Here is a 17,283-nt window from a genome sequence, read left to right on the forward strand (position 1 = left end):
GATTCTGTTATTACTACATTCCGAATAAATGTTAAAAACATGTTAAAGGATTACTCCACTTTCATAAATGGGACCATGATATATTTACTCTCCCCCATATCATCCAAGATGTTTGTCTTTCTTTGTACATTCACGGAAAAGTTTTTTGAGGAAAATATTCCAGGATTTTTCTCCATTTTTCAATGCAGCTTCAAAGGGCTCTAAACTATCTCAACCGAGGCATAAGGGTCTTATCTAGCAAAACAATCTTCATTTATTTTAACCAGAATTTCTTGTCTTGCACTAGCCGTGTGATGCGTAACATATGTGAAACACACACTTGCGGATCATTTTAAACAATAAAAAGACATTAATTGGTATAATTTCACATACAACAACGTCTGAACGCTCCTCTTTCTCCACACTTCAGGGCTCGCAAAATTTTTTAATCCCTGGTAGCCCTTTGGGCAGGCACTCTTTCATTTTTGGTAGCCCGAAATGAATACAACTAGCCCAAATAAAAAATACACTGTTTAATGTAGAATATTGATAAATCCTGGATTTCCATGTAAGCCAACTATTTCTGCCCATCCCAGCTAACAATTTGGTTCCCAAAACGTTCCCCTAACATTAGTTTTTGGTTTCTAGAATGTATTTTCCAAGGTTTTTGTTTAATAGCAAGGACTGTTTTCTTAAAGAAAATAAACATTCCCCTAATGTTATTTTTAGGTTATTTTAACGTTTCCCTAAGGTTAGAATAATTAAATTGTTATATTACTGAAATATTATATGAATGTATTATAACACAGGTTATTTTTAATATAATTTAATATAATAAAATACCTCAACACATATTTAGATAACATAGTATTTTATCAAATATATAAACAACCAGTGACTTTAACACAATATAGAAGACTTAAAACAGATATTTATTAAAAAGGAATAAATATTTAATTCCCTTTAGGTTAACAGATCTTACCATAGCCGTTTATTTTCGCTAGAATAATGTTATACTCGAAAAAGTAAAATGAAATTATAAATAAACTTTATTCGCTTTAGGTAAAATATCTTACCACTGCTTTTTAGTCACCTATCAAAAGCTTCTAGACGTGTCAAATCGATCGGAAATCCCTCAAATATATTTTCCTTCTCACATATTTAAGTTACAAACTGAAGAAAGAAAAAAGAAACGCTAAAACAATGTTAGTCTATGAGGTAAAAATTAAATAACGTTATTTTTTTTAAATGACTCGAGTTCGCGCTGAGCACAAGAGCAAGCAGGTGCTCGTGAAGAGCGAAGCCGGGAGAAGCGCGCGCATTTCAGACGTGCACATTAAAGGATGGGTTTATTTATGCTTTCACTTCATTTCCTGACAGTTTCACTTGTTACGTGAGGATAATGACTGACAAGAGCACGCGCGGCCGAAATACATACAATATAATGACCTAACTAAATCTGAGACAAAGCAAAAACATTAAAATATTATTTCCTCCCCAAGATGGCCCGACGGGCAGGGCGGAGATACATTTCGGTAGCCCGACAGGGATTCACAATAGCCCCGGGACGTCGGGCTAGCGATTTTGCGAGCCCTGCACTTGTACACACTGGAGCGGTAGTTTCAGGTGGTCACACTGACACATCACACGTCTAGTGCAAGACGAGAAGTTGTGGATTAAAACTTTTTTTGTAAAAAATTACGATCGTTTTGCTAGATTTTACTCTTATGCCTCGGTTGGGATAATTTAAAGCCGTTTGAAGCTGCATTAATACTGTAAACTGTTGAGGTCCACTTAAGTCCACTATATAGTAAAAAAAAAACTTATTTTTGATGAAAGTGGTAGCCTGGGTGCCAGACGAACTTTGCCCCGCCCACAACCTTTCAGGTCGGGAACTTCCGTCTGGTGTCATTCCATTGTGGCGCAACTATGCCTGAACAAAAACTGTTCAGACCAATCAAATTGTCAGGGCGGGCTATATACGATGATTGACAGATGATCAAAAGGAACGTAATCAACCACATCACCAAAGAGCGCATGTGTTGAATCTGTTTTCTCATGGAGGACCAAGTGAAAGAGCAACTGAAATGGGTATCATGGCGATGCAACTCGGCGTGCACGACAAGATGGATATAATTAGTGGAGGGACATGCTAGGCTTCAATGTTTTTCAAGCCAACGTAATGGGAATCTTTGTGGATGAAGTTCACTTAACTTACAAATTGTAAGAGAAAGTCTGACTGTATGACTTCGCAAATAACTCACAATATCGTGATATGAATCAAGCTGGAATTGGGTGTCCTGCTCAAGAACACGTCGACGCTTGGTTAAGTGGAGGAATTGAACCACCAACCTTCCGATTTTTAGACAACCTACATGAACCACTGCCAACTAGAATGGAGTATGACAACTTCAGGCTATGAAAGTTGAGTATTTTTAATGTAAAATTGATCACACACCATTCGGAGACCATGTTTGCAAAGCCTCCAGGCACTTTTGTTGTTCATGCAAGACTAAAGTTGTATCTACTGATACCAGTGAGTCGTCCTACACGCGACGCAGCGCTTCTCACCCGGTGTGTGACCTCTTTACAGTGGTTTAAATATTCCCGTTGACTGATTTTTGTCTTTGGCATGGATCGGGACAGTCAGGTGGACTGGAGGGTGCAGGTGGGACATCACATTTTTCTTAGACATCAAATCAATAGATCTGACACATAAAAGAAACTCCAGTCCCGCCCTCCATTATTTGTGTGCGTGAAAGCATTATTTTTATTCACGGTTCAATATTCTAGCGGCGTAATTGTCTGATTTGTTTGCGGTGTAGTCAAGGGTGACATTAGTAAATGAGATCAGCGGACCAGGCTGTCTGAAGTATTCCCAAAACCCGTGCCTCCTACGCTCCGCACCTTTCCCGGTACAGATTTCTCAGCATTTTGTTGTAATCACTACAGAAAAATGGGTTTTCTCAAGAGACATGCAAGCAGAAAATAACCACAACACTCTGCATTCCCTTATACGACGGTCCAGGTGCGGCTTTGAGTTTGCTGAGGAATGCATTGTGGGATTTTGTGGAAGGTGAGAGGGTGAGGTTAAGGGTAAAAGCAGGCAGATGCTATAGAGACGCTTCTGCACACAAGACTGCAGTGAAATGAGCTGCATTTTACAGACACACAGATGTTGTTTACTGCTAACTAAAGCAGTGAATAAACACAAAACTCAACCGATTGGACAATCCACTGGGACCTGCACTTAAAGGTCAGTCTTTCTTACCGTCAAGGGAACGGTTTACCCACTAAAATGAAATTCAAGCATCGTTTAAACTATTCACATTATTTATGGACTACTTTTATGGTCTAATATGTTTAAATATATTCTGTAGCAAAACCCTCTAAGTGCATCTGACATGTTTTCTTGTAAATGGTTCAGGTTAAGGTTCAGTAATTTCACTTTAATTGCAATAAAAAGGTTATTAGGCCATATCCACACTAAGCCAGAGCTTTCCCTAACTAATTATTTTTCCCTCGTTCTAAAAAAGTCTGTAAACACGGCGCTGTCTAAAGAAATATCTGCGCACACACAAAACCACTAAAAACAACTGAAATCAATCTATTATACATGCCAGACCAGTACTGTATGTGGTGCCACAGAGATTCACTAAAAACACACAAGACGACTTGAAGCATGCACATGTTAACCTTGTTAACCTTCATAATCATTTTTTGCTCACTGTATGAACAAAGGAACAGAAGATTTTGCTTTAGTAAAGCTAATAGACTCACTATCTTCTGCAGCACAAACACAAGCATGCAGTCCATCATTGTTGTTGTTGTTGTTGCTGTAACGAGTCCTAGTGGTATCTGACTAGGGTTAAGATACGGTACAGGTATGATGACATCATCGGATTACAAACTATACGGATTGGCTGTACACACAAAACCACAAGGGTGTCATGTTCAGATGTATCCCTTCTGGGACCTAGATAAAAAATAGTGGTTTCTCCAAAACGGCAGGTCCGACAGGACGAAACGGCGATACAGTACACATTTTTTGCATATACGGCTAATCATGTCTCATTGTGGACGGGCTCTTAGTCAGTAATTGAAATGCCTTATTTTTACAAATGTTACTTTAGTCATTTCATTGGTATTTAACAAATTTGAAGTGCATGCACAAATCTCAATTTAAAAAAAAAAAAGTGTACAGTCACTCTTCACTGTCCTTTCTAAAGAAAAATAAAAGGCTACACCGCAAAAATTTTTTTTTTGTCTTTTTCCAGTACTAATATGTGAAAATTATTAAATCAAGATTTTTTTGATGAACAAAATGACCTAAGAAATTAAGTCTAGTTTTTAGAAAAAAACATGATATGATATATCATGAATTTGTGCTTAAAGCAAGAAAAAAAATCTGCCAAAAATTATTTTCAAGAAAAAAATGGGGTAAGCAAAAAAAAAATCATGAAAATTTTTCTTAAACACTAAATTCAAGAAAAATTCAAGAAAAATTGCTTACCCCATTGGCAGATTTTTTTGCTTGTTTTAAGCACAAAATCACTTAAATTTGATATTTTTGGTATAAAAACTAGATTTATTTTCTTGGTTCGTTTTGCTCATCAAGAAAAATCATCTTAGTTTAAGAATTTTTTGATATTTTTACTGAAAACAAGACAAAAATACTAAGAATTTGTTTATTTACAATCATTTTTTTGCAGTGTAGTTACTATTTTTGTCTTGTTTTCAGTAGAAATATCTAAAAATTTCTTACATTTAGATGCTTTTTATTAATAAGCAAATTGACCTAAGAAAATAAGTCTAGCTTTAGACAAAAAAAATATACAATTTAAATTAATTTGCTTAAAACAACCAAAAATATCTGCCAATACAGTGCAAAAAAATATTTATTCAAGAAAAAAATTCTTAGTATTTTTGTCTTGTTTTCAGTAAAAAATATAAAAAAATTATTAAATTAAGATGCTTTTTCTTGATGAGCAAAACGACCCAAGAAAATAAGTCTAGTTTTTAGACCAAAAATATCTAATTTAAGTGATTTTGTGCATAAAACAAGCAAAAAAATCTGCCACATTTCTTGAATTTTAAGAAAAATGTTCATGATTTTTAGCTTACCTCATTGGCAGATTTTTTTGCTTGTTTTATTCACAAAATTACTTAAATTTGATATTTTACTTATTTTCTAAGGTCGTTTGGCTCATCAAGGAAAAGCATATTCATTTAAGAATTTTTAGATATTTTTACTGAAAACAAGACAAAAATACTTGGAATTTTTTTTCTTCAAAATCATTTTTTTGCAGTGTATGTTAAATGCTCATTTTTGGGGTGAACCGTCCCTTACAAAAAATTAATGAGAACAGCCCAAATCACATCATATCAAATGTAACAGAACACGCTGTATGATGGCTTAAAGCATTTTCAATAAACACTATCAGTCACTAATCCTCCACAGGGAGCGAGATATAAAAGGAGAAATATGAACCGATATTCCCACAGGAAGCAGCGGCCTGACGCGCTCCTCTCCGTCTGACTGCGTTTAACTGGGACGCGTGGTGACATTTTAATTTGGGTGTTCATGTATGTGTCACAATATCCCAGTTCTGTCATTTTTAAAGCATTAAAAAGCATCATTAAACACTATCCTAATATTCTCTCAGATCTGTCAAGTGTTCGCAGTAATCAACAAGGAGTTATGTAATGAAAATTCATTATGCTGTCAAAGAAGCCGTTTCAACAAATAATGAATGAACACTTATGCAGGACCTGAGGGAGACACGCTGTGCATATTCAATACGCAATTAATTTGACGAGCTACAACGGTGCAAAATAAACTAAAAAATAAGTTATTTCTTGTCCAGAAAATTTCCATGACTCTTGCAGGTTTACTTATTAAGCATTAAAAAAATGAATGTGGAGGGTTAGAGCTATTTCATGCATTCAAACTTATTTACACAGTTTAAGAGTTGGGTTCCTCATGCTAAACATAGGCAAGGTGTCAAAAAAGCAGTTGGACATATGATGGATTATTTCTGTGCCGAATGCACTTTGCCAGGGTTTGTACAAGTTTCTGAAAGATTCAAACGTATTAGCAGATATTTTGCTCATCAAGAAAAAGCTTCTTAATTTAAGAATTTTTAGATATTTCTTCTGAAAACAAGACAAAAATACTAAGTTAGAAAAACATTTTTGCAATATAAACAATATATTAGTATTTTTGTCTTGTTTTCAGTAAAAATATCAAAAAATTCTTAAATTAAGATGCTTTTTCTTGATGAGCAAAACGACCCAAGAAAATAAGTCTAGTTTTTAGACCAAAAATATCACATTTAAGTTAAGCAAAAAATTCTGCCAATGGGGTAAGCACATTTTTCTTGAATTTAGTGTTTAAGAAAAATGTTCAAGATTTTTTTGCTTAACCCATTACAGATTGGACGAAATTTTTTTCTTGAAAATAATTTTTTTGCAGTGTAGGTACCTAAGGTGACATTGGAGTAAAAAAATCTAAAGTTTAGTTTCATGTGCTCACGCAAAACCTTCATGTGCAGATATTTTTTTTAAGTTTAGTTTCGTGTGCTTGCGTGAAACTATCGCGCGCGCACGTGAAACTTTCGCTTTTACGTGCGTGCACGAAAGTTTCAGGTGAGCATGCGATAGTTTAACGTGCTCGCGTGTTAGCTTCACGTGAGCACACGAAACTAAACTTTAAAAAAAAATTCTGCACATGAAGGTTTCGCGTGAGCACATGAAAGTTTCACGTGAGCACATGAAAGTTTCACGTGAGCACATGAAAGTTTCACGTGAGCACATGAAAGTTTCACGTGAGCACATGAAACTAAACTTTATTTAATTTTTGCTCCATGTCCCCTTAGGGACTCCGTAGAATGGCACGCAACATACAAGGTTTTTGATTTTGATTTTAATCACATGCCCCAACCCAGCCCACAAATAAAGTGAGATTTCCTTGCCTCAACACAACCCACGCATCACTGGTGTGTTATGTGAGCTTTAAGATTTTATAAATTGCAACCTCAAAGGGACATTTCAAGCATAACTACAATTTCACAAATAAGAATTCAGGGTTTTTGTAAAAGTAAGAATCTTACAAAGATGCTTTGTGACTAGAGGTCGACCGATATGCTTTTTCTCTGGCCGATGCCGATGCCGATTTTTTTGAAATCAGGGCAGCCGATGGCCGATATGTTTGGCCGATTTTCTATATGTACATAATAATCAAAATGTTCTCATCATTATTAGCAGATATTTTAAATGCAAAAATGTCACTATTTAAGTCAAAGTATTTAAAAATATATGACTGGTCTTTCTGAAGAGTTTTACAACCTCCTCTGCACCATGCATTTATCAGACACAGATTATTACCTGACACTCTGCTGTCATCATCTTTGATCAGTTTTTTACCATGGCTTTTATTGCTTTGTAGGATAAAATCCTTATTTGGTAGACCTGATAAAATATTTATTCATCATAAAGTTAACATAGTAAATGTCTATGGTTTTTAGTTGAGACTGTTATTTAGGGCAAATCTTTTTAAACACATTTACATTCTCATTTCTGAGACGCTATAAGTGACTGATTGTGCTGACAGTGACGTCTTAGTGAGTTTAGTGTTGGGACAGATCTGTTGTTTCAACCGTTCATTCAAACGAATCCGTTCAAAGGAGTCAGTTCGCGAATCGGACGCGCTGTGTTCTAATCCAGGCTGAACAGCGCAAAACTGTAAACAAAGTGTTACTGTAACAACACGAAAAACATTTCCTCGGTGGATATGATTTGGTCTTCCGACCTTTCGCCATCGGGTCAGTTTTGTTTTGAATAATAAAAGCAGGGAGACAGAAAGCGTGCGGGCGCGGCTCTTCTCTCTCTGTCACGCAAACAAAACTCATCATCACTCATTAATCACATGAAATGAGCCTAATCTTTGCACGGACAGTGCACCGCGAGACATAACCCCGTCGCGCTGTTGTACTGGCTGCTTAATTCGCGCGATCCCCATCATTTAGTAAAGCTGTTTGTGAACGAGGCATGGCTGCACACACACGAGACGGGAGCGAGCTGCTTGCAGCAAGAGGCAGGCAGCGTCACGAGCTCTACAACAGCGCTTAGGTGCCCGCAGATGCGCCTGCCTATTAATCGGCCTAATTTTGCAGCAAAATCGGCCAAAGCCGATTTTTTAAAATATGCCAAAAATCGGCCAATTAATCGGCCGGCCGATAAATCGGTCGACCTCTATTTGTGACATGAAACATCTGAATACTCACCAGCTTAAAGGTCAATACTTTATATGTAACAGGGTCTTCTACAATCTTCTGAAGGTTGGCAGCCACTGAGAAAACACATATAAAAAAGATATTGACATACAAAATACCATATCACATCTGCATTGGATCACATTGATCATTTTATGCTCACGTTTCACAGTCCTACATGATATCTAGAGCTATGCAAGATATCGTTTGCGATAATATCATTGTTGTTGTTTTAACAATGTGCAAAATTATATTATCGAGTATATCACTTGCTTTTTAAAAACCAGCCTTCAGTGCTCACAAATTCAATTTGCATGCGCTTGGAGAGCGTGATGTGGCAGCACATTTGATTGCGGCTTGTGTATGGCTTGTAAAAATCAAAATCAATTACGCTCTCTGCAATTTCTATGTTGCGAGCGGAGGGCGTCCACGGGTCGGCTGCGCTTTTTTATAGCTGTCAAGAGCGGGGGATGCGTTTGAAGGAACGAACGCCACACACGCACAGAGAACAGACTTTTTTTGGTCCTCTTTAGAACTGAATTGATCCCAGATCAGGTATTATCCAGATATGATTTTTTGTCACCCCTAATGAAATCCATTTTAAATAACATAACTATAACAATTACAAAATAGCGTCCAGAACAACGGATGATAACATTCTTTATTCTCAGCTCACATGATGCAGTATCCCAACAATATCATTTATTTGTATCTATCTTTATAGTTTTGGTGTGTGGTATTCTTTAAAATGTTTAATGATTTTCAAAACTTTTAGTTATCGTTACCACCCTTGGTGTAAACAGACCAGAAATCCATGACTGTATTGTCGTATGTGCACACGTACAGAGTAAAAGCGACATTACCTACTACAACATCAAGTCCATTCACCAACCCAGCAGAAAATAGTTCCTGAGAAACTCCATCCGCCGTGTCTGAAGAGAAAACACACAAACACAGCGTGATATCAAATCATACAAACACAACGTTTATAACGCTTGTTCTAACACACAAACAAATCACAACTGATCGTTTCAGTCACGTGACACATCCAGCTGAGATGTTACTATAATGTTTACAGTATTGTTGATATATTTATGTGACTATCAGAGGACAAAACTGTTATTCACATGAAAAAATACAGATAAATCAGCACATGAGGTAAAGAACGAGCCATGGTGGCACAGTAACAAACTTCAGTTCAAACAGACAAGGTTGGGCAAACACTCAATATCCTCATGTCTTATTTTGAAATCCTCCAACATTTTCTTTAAAATCCCCTTTTTAGAGCTCACTGACTTCTGTGTTTGTCAATACGTCACTATGTCTCATACGCTACGTTATGTGCTGGATGTGTCGCTTGTTGAGGGCAGGGAAATCATCAGGACATTTTTTGGGGTAAACTATCCCTTTAAGTCTAAGGGCCAGATTTACTAAACAAGGCAAATTAGTGTGCAAGTGCAATTCCAAAAAAAGTGCCAATGGGAGTGTTAATATCTGCGGGTTATTTACTAAAAAAGTGCAAATTAAATAACACAGACGCAACAGCTGATTTCCATAATGACAAACACAATCTACAAAGAGCAGCGCAAATTAGTTCAGGGTCGCAAATAAGCAGAGCTGATGAGATAACGCGTGATGCGCTTGAGTTCAGCACCACGGACATCAAAGCTAACAAAGTGAAGGTTTACATGAAGTTTTCAAACTTGGTATTGTGTGACTTCTACTAGTGACCTTTTATTTCCTTTAGCAAATAAAATAACATGGATTGGCAAACAATATTTTTTTAATAATAAATCTTGGCCTCCTTTTTAGCAATATTGCAGCCATTTCAAGCAGAAAGTAATTTAAGATATGCTTTTTTGGCGTTAAATAATCGCACAAATACTAGTCATAACACACACGCAAACATTAGTAAATTGCATTGCGTGAATCATTTAAATATTCTCCTCCCAAAAATTTTGCATCTGAACGGAAAACTCTGAGAAATGCATATGCAATGAGGTCAGTCGCAAAAATAATAAGACCACACTTTTCAGCGCTAATGATCCACTGCGCGTCTTTAGTAAATCCCAACATTGTTATTTAACGCCAAAATGATGGTTTGCGCTGGTTTAAGCTGTTAGTAAATCTTGCCCATTGTCATCTATTTCAAAAATGTTTTTTTCTTTAAATTAAATCATATTTTGGAAAGAAATGAATATGTTTGAGAAAATTATATTTTTTTTTCTACAGTAATTTCAAACATTTTAGCATAAAAGATTTTTAAGATCATAGTTAACATTTCAGTCAAGTGCTCTTAAACGTTTGACTGGTAGTGTATATTTTTCCCAATTTCTATATTAGTATTATTCTACATTTATATATATTTATATATATCTGTGTGTGTGTGTGTGCTCAGTACAGCTGCCTTGCAACAATGCTATTTATATTGCTATTTGAACATGCAATAATAGACAGAATACAGGCTGGGCGCGCGCGCACACACACACACACACTTGACACTACAGCTGCCTTCAAGTTATGTCAGAATAATGTTATGAAATTCAATATTGTGATTACCTGCAGGGTTTCAGGGTTGGTGTTCAGAACAATTTGTAACTAACTTACGATGTGTCCACACTGCAAAAAATGATTTTCAAGAAAAAAATGTTCTTAGTATTTTTGTCTTGTTTTCAGTAAAAATGTCTACAAATTCTTAAATTAAGATGATTTTGCTTGATGAGCAAAATGACCCAAGAAAATAAGTCTAGTTTTTAAACCAAAAATATCAAATTTAAGGGATTTTATGTTCAAAAAAGGTAAAAAATCTGCCAATGGGGTGAGCAAAAAAATCTTGAACATTTTTCTTAAACACAAAATTCAAGACAAATTTGCTTACCCCATTGGCAGATTTTTTTTGCTTGTTTTATGCACAAAATCACTTAAATTTGATATTTTTGGTCTAAAAACTAGACTTATTTTCTTAGGTCATTTTGCTCATCAAGAAAAAGCATCTTAATTTAAGAATTTGTAGACATTTTTCTTGAAAATATTTGTTTGCAGTGTAACTACCTTACTAGGTGTCCACACTGCAACAAATGATTTTCAAGAAAAAAAAAATCTTAGTATTTTTGTCTTGTTTTCAGTAAAAATAATAAAAAAAAATATTTAATTAAGATGTTTTTCTTGAGCAAAACGACCTAAGAAAATAAGTCTAGTTTTAAGACCAAAATATCAAATTTATGTGATTTTGTGCATAAAACAATGAACATGAATTTTTCTTGAATTTAGTGTTTAAGAAAAAATTTCAAGATTTTTTGCTTACCCCATTGGCAGATTTTTTGCTTGTTTTATGCACAAAATCACTTTCATTTTATATTTTAGGTTGAAAAACTAGACTTAGTTTCTTGGGTCATTTTGCTCATCTTAATTTAAGAATTTTTTGATATTTTTACTGAAAACAAGACAAAAATACTAAGAATTTTTTTTCTTGAAAATCATTTTTGCAGTATAGTACAATTTAGTACAAATTCATGCCAAATCGGCACCTCATCAAAATGTTTTCGTGTGATATCTCATTGGGCTGTCCGAGATGAAGGGAGGTCTCTTACTGAATATGCTGGCAAACAACAGTGTTGCAATACACAGGTTTTGTGAGACGAAATATCTCCCATCATCATCTGACACCATGAGAGCTAATGCTTTTAAGTTGTTAAAGTGTGCAAAAAGTATATGTCTTTTCCGTTTTACCCAAAATCATTTGAATGCACATCACGTTATAATCATTACGACCTTTAAACTCGTAAGTGGGACTTGAAAGCAGCGTTGTGCAGTATAATGCTGGGAATGACTTTGATGTACTGACCCTGCCCGGGTGTGAATTCAAACCGGATGTCATTGAGCTCCTTCTTTGAGTTCCTAAGGAGAGAGAGAGAGAGAGAGAGAGAGAGAGAGAGAGAACTGTGGTGAGAAATGAGCGTCCACCTGTCCGTCTCTCTGTAAGAAAGCCAAATGAGATCACGGCCCATCTGTGCTGTGTGTCTCGCCGAGCGTGTTTGAGTCTAACATGCACACACAAGCATTCACACATAAATAAGAGTCTCCAGATAATCATTTCACAAGGAATCTTACTATGCTGCTGAGCAAACGGTGCCAACATTGGCCGTGTTGTGTAAACCTGTAAGGTTTGTCTATAATGACGGGTTGTGGAGGAGAGATCGATTCATTACAGCTCAGGTGGGAGAACGAGGACTCATTAACATTGGCTTCATTTCAATGTCAGATGATCTAAACAGCGTTTCATTTCATCTCATGAAACTAACAGCACATTCTCTTTCACATATTTCCATCTGTGTTTGGAAGGCAAGAACAAAATTCAAGATCAAATTCAAGACAAACAGGCGGCCAGAGCCAAATGCTGAAAGTGCACAGAGCCAAAAAAACCGATGGAGAACACAGCAATCTCTGAAAATTGAAGTGGGAGATGGGAAGGCGTTTCAACAGCAAAAACATCTTTAAATTGTATCTGTTTCTCGCTAAATTATTTTATGGTTCTTTCCGCCATTAGGATTGTGTATCGCCAACTACTTGTCTCCTGATACCATGATGTGATGAGCATCACGATATGGGTCAATTTTGAAATGTTCAGACTAAATTTAGTAACATTATCATCTGTTTGTTGTATATTGAATAACCAGTGTTGTAAAAATTGTCATTTATAAGCTTAAAAACTAGCTTCAGTACTTATCTAAGTATTTTTTTTTAACTGTTTCTTTATAAAAAGCAGTTTTACTAGTATAGTATAATTCTTCTCTCTTTATAAATCTATGAATATATTTATAAACATGAAGTCAGACAAATACAATACAATACAATACAATACAGAAAATCAGATTATTTATGTGACTCTTCACCTAGACTTTACAGATGCAGCTCTTTCTCGTCTTTTTTCCCAAATGTGTTACTATATTATATGCGTGCGGCTTCATTGATTTTGTGGATTGCTTACGACGTGATGTGCCATTTTGTCCATGCAACACTACTTTAACTTCATGACTCATCAGTTTAGGTTAAGATTTTTGCGATATAATGTGCTTTCACGATAAACTCACCAAGAAAGGAACGAGAGTGCACTTAAACTGTCTTTAACTGTATGAAAATTTACTTGAAGGCACAGTTCACTCAAAAATGAAAAATCTGTCATTATTTTCTCATCCTCATGTTGTTTTAAACCTGTATGAATTCTGATGAACACAAAAGAAGATATTTTGATAAATGATGGTAAGGCGGAAAAAAAATTAATGAGTACCATCAACTGTGTTCTTAATCATTCATCACAATACTTCAATAATAATTGTTTTCCTACTACAGTATGGAAGTCAATGGTTACGGCAGCTATGTGCTTACCATCATTTATTAAAATATTATCTTTTGTTTTCATCAAAATGAAAAACTTTGTTACAACTTTAGGGTGAGAAAATGATGACAGATTTTTCATTTTTTAGTGAACTATCCCTTTAATCCACAGATCACGTGTTTCCTCTGTGTGGATGACAGATCAACTATTTGTCACACCACTAGTTATGGTTTCAACAACAAATATAATGATAAAAGTACTGCCAATTGAACAAATGTAAACTGTGAAAATTTGAATAATGCACAATGTTGCTACTTATAATAATCATCATCTAATAGTGATGGGGATAGATTGAGAGACTTTCACCTTTACTATGCTCAGTTTCTCCTATCTGATGTTTATGATAAATCACCCGTGTGTATTCAGTGAGATCTGAGTCAGACTTCACTTTGTTCTTTCCAACATCAAACAGTCTGTTCTTATTCGGAAACAAGGTCTGACAACCTCATAAAATTTACAAATGCAGGAGGAAAGGCTATGGACACGAATAATATACACAGGCTACATTCACCCACCTGCAGTCATTGGGAGAAGAGAAAATGTTGCTACAGTTAGGAGAGATGAAATTCTCACCATCACTGGGATTCTGTGTCAAACAGGCCGTGCACTTTTATCAAAAAAAATTTTGTCTTTTGAATATCACCTGTAGGTCATATTTCCCTCCAAAACCATGGCCTGGTTACACCTGATGTTAAGATGCGCTTTGGTCAATAGGATCTAGGGCTGTCACGATTATGAAATTTGACTGATGGTTAATTGCCTAATATATTGCGCTGATTATGACGATTAATTGTCCTTTTATTTCTTTGACATTTAATTCTTATATTTTTTTGTTTGTTCATGAAATAATTTCCACACATTGTTGTGATTATTTAAATTAAATCTTTTGCAAGGTTTACCTGGCAGTAAATATGAATACACATAACACATATTTAAAAGTAATTTTTTAATAAATATATCTTTTAAAAACTGCAGAATTTTCATAAGAAATAAACACAACAAAGTGTCTGAAAAATAACTGAAAATAAAAATGCAATAAAATAAACTGACTATACCAGAACAGGCTTTAAATAGTAGCCAATCATACTAGGCCATATTAGTACTGGACCACATGTCTGTGGTGGCTGAAAAAAAAATCAATTCCCTACAGACCCTTAAGAATAACATCCTTCACTTCCCTAAATTTGGAATTGCTGTTTTGGTAATTTTATGTTTTAACTTATCAAAGTTTTGCTGTAGTGCTGTTTTTACTGTATTGAATGCTTTTTAATGTATGGTGTTACACCGTCAGTTTACGAGCGCCATCTGATACAGTCTTGTTAATACAGGCGCTGCAGCTCCCCCTTGTGTTTTTTAAAGAGATGTGCAATCATTGCAGTGATCTGAAATCATCGCGACGATGTCAAACAATTGCGATAAGATGGTTATTTAATCATTGTGACAGCCCTTATAGTGGACAGCCCAAGTGGACAGCACTAAATACAGGTGTAAATGTGATGTAGATCGCTTTGAGCTCATACACTTTCAAACACATTGAGAGGTAGTCGAAAACACATTCGACCGGATTGCTTTTATGTACGCTCATGTGGTCTCCTACTCTGCGCCTATTTATCTAATGTGATGTACCGAGCACAATGTTTTTACATCAGTTCTGAATTTTAAAGCGAACCCACAGTGTTCAGCGTGGTCTTTAGGCTTTAATTTAAGAAATATCCATATTTAAAACTTCTGTAGTCAGGAGAGAGTATCAGCGTAGTGTACGCACTTTTCTAAGTGACGTTTGACAAATGCGGAGGTCGGGGGCTGCCTACGCTCTCATCTTCAAAGCTGACGCGATTAAGATGGCGGCGCTACCGGATAGTTATTTTCGTTCATAAAGTTTTAAATATGGATATTTCTACAACAACACCGTGCGGATTACCCTCATAAGACCTTTGTTTATCATCCTGCATCCGTTTGGATTTCTTTAGGGAAGGATATATGCATATTTTTTGGACTTGAAGGAGCTGGATCCCGTAACTTTACTGTTTAGCAGCTGCACTGCAAAAAATGATTTTCAAAAAAAAAAATTCTTAGTATTTTTGTTTTGTTTTCAGTAAAAATATCTACAAATTCTTAAATTAAGATGCTTTTTCTTGATAAGCAAAATGACCCAAGAAAATAAGTCTAGTTTTTAGACCAAAAATATCAAATTTAAGTGATTTTTTTTTGCATAAAACAAGCACAAAAATCTGCCAATGGGGTAAGCAAAAAAATCTTGAAAATTTTTCTTAAACACTAAATTCAAGAAAAAATCAAGACAAATTTGCTTACCCTATTGGCAGATTTTTTTGCTTGTTTTATGCACAAAATCACTTAAATTTTATATTTTTGTCTAAAAACTAGACTTATTTTCTTGGGTTGTTTATTAAAAAAAAAATCTTACATTAAGATGCTTTTTCTTGATTTTAGATATTTTTACTGAAAACAAGACAAAAATAGTAAGAATTTTTTTCTTGAAAATCATTTTTTTTGCATTGTGGAAGATATAAGACATTTAGCATCTCGGACGGCTTCAGGTTGAGCAAATCATGAGTTTAATATCATTTTTGGTCGAACTATCCCTTTAAAACACAAGCAACGGACTTTGACTTTTATTAGTGATCGCCAACCCGTCATTTCTCCAGCTTGTGTTTTAATGACTAGCACATAAGCCATCCTCTCAAAGTAATCAGGACAGAAGCAATAAAGAATTGGATTACAACCAGGTGTGAATAGGAGCGTGTCTCTCGTACACTTGTGATCCGATCGGCCAAAACACATCTTAATACCAGGTGTGAAAAGGGTCCAATAGATAATCAATAAAATAAAATTTTGTTTAAATAAGTAAATAAGGCCTGCTTTGCATTGTTTGATCGGTTTCAAAACATGGTGAGTTTCCTTTTGATTTTGGAGTGGAATTTGACATGGATAAAAGTTTATGATATCCATCCTTCTAATTTCAGATTTATTATGTATTAAATATTTAAAGAGGATAGTTTGCAGATTAAAAAACGACAGTAATAAAGTGTGGGATGAAGCCCTGTACTGCATCTCACTGACAGTCAATTACGTGTGATTACGCCCTCAACGTACTTAAATGCACCGCCCCATAAATCTTGTCTCAGCTAATTGATGATTACGAAACACAACAGGAGATGGCAACCTTCACTTTGACCTTCAAATCTCATAAAATTGGAGAATGAAGCTGTGTCCTAACCTTATTCTCATTATATTACGGTAGATGTTTCACCACTGACCCATTAACACGAATGTGTTTGGTGTAATGAGAGAGAGCAGTGTCCCGGACCGAGTGCACCGGCCAAGAAAATGTCAAAGATTTGATCTCTCCGGGTATTACGCACAAGAACAGACAAACGACTTCTTAGCGTTAAGTTGCTGTGTGACTTTGCTACAGAACAGCTGTAATCCATGATGCAGCATTTTCAACACAAAATGTATAACAAAAGCACTGATAACGCTATTATGCATGCAAGGTGAGGTCAACACTCCGTATTATACTGTACAACCGTGCACGCGTGTCGCCCGCTTCACCGCTATTTCAACCCTAGCTGGGCTATCGAGCCTGGTGGACTTATTGAGCAGATTGACACTTGC

General features: G+C 35.6%; 1 protein-coding gene across 2 annotated transcripts in view; it reads right to left on the reverse strand.

Moving 5' to 3' along the window:
- Positions 1–17,283, reverse strand: part of stk39 (serine threonine kinase 39) — a 79,108-nt gene that overhangs the window by 10,349 nt on the left and 51,476 nt on the right. For both annotated transcript variants that reach the window (XM_073811926.1, XM_065252321.2), the window contains 3 exons: positions 12,097–12,149; positions 9,116–9,184; positions 8,265–8,329 (listed from right to left, as the gene is read on the reverse strand). In XM_073811926.1, coding sequence (XP_073668027.1) covers positions 8,265–8,329; positions 9,116–9,184; positions 12,097–12,149 — 187 coding nt within the window. The remainder of the gene's footprint in view (positions 1–8,264; positions 8,330–9,115; positions 9,185–12,096; positions 12,150–17,283) is intronic.

Source organism: Paramisgurnus dabryanus, chromosome 15 (assembly GCF_030506205.2).
Source record: "Paramisgurnus dabryanus chromosome 15, PD_genome_1.1, whole genome shotgun sequence".
Lineage (NCBI taxonomy): Eukaryota > Metazoa > Chordata > Actinopteri > Cypriniformes > Cobitidae > Paramisgurnus > Paramisgurnus dabryanus.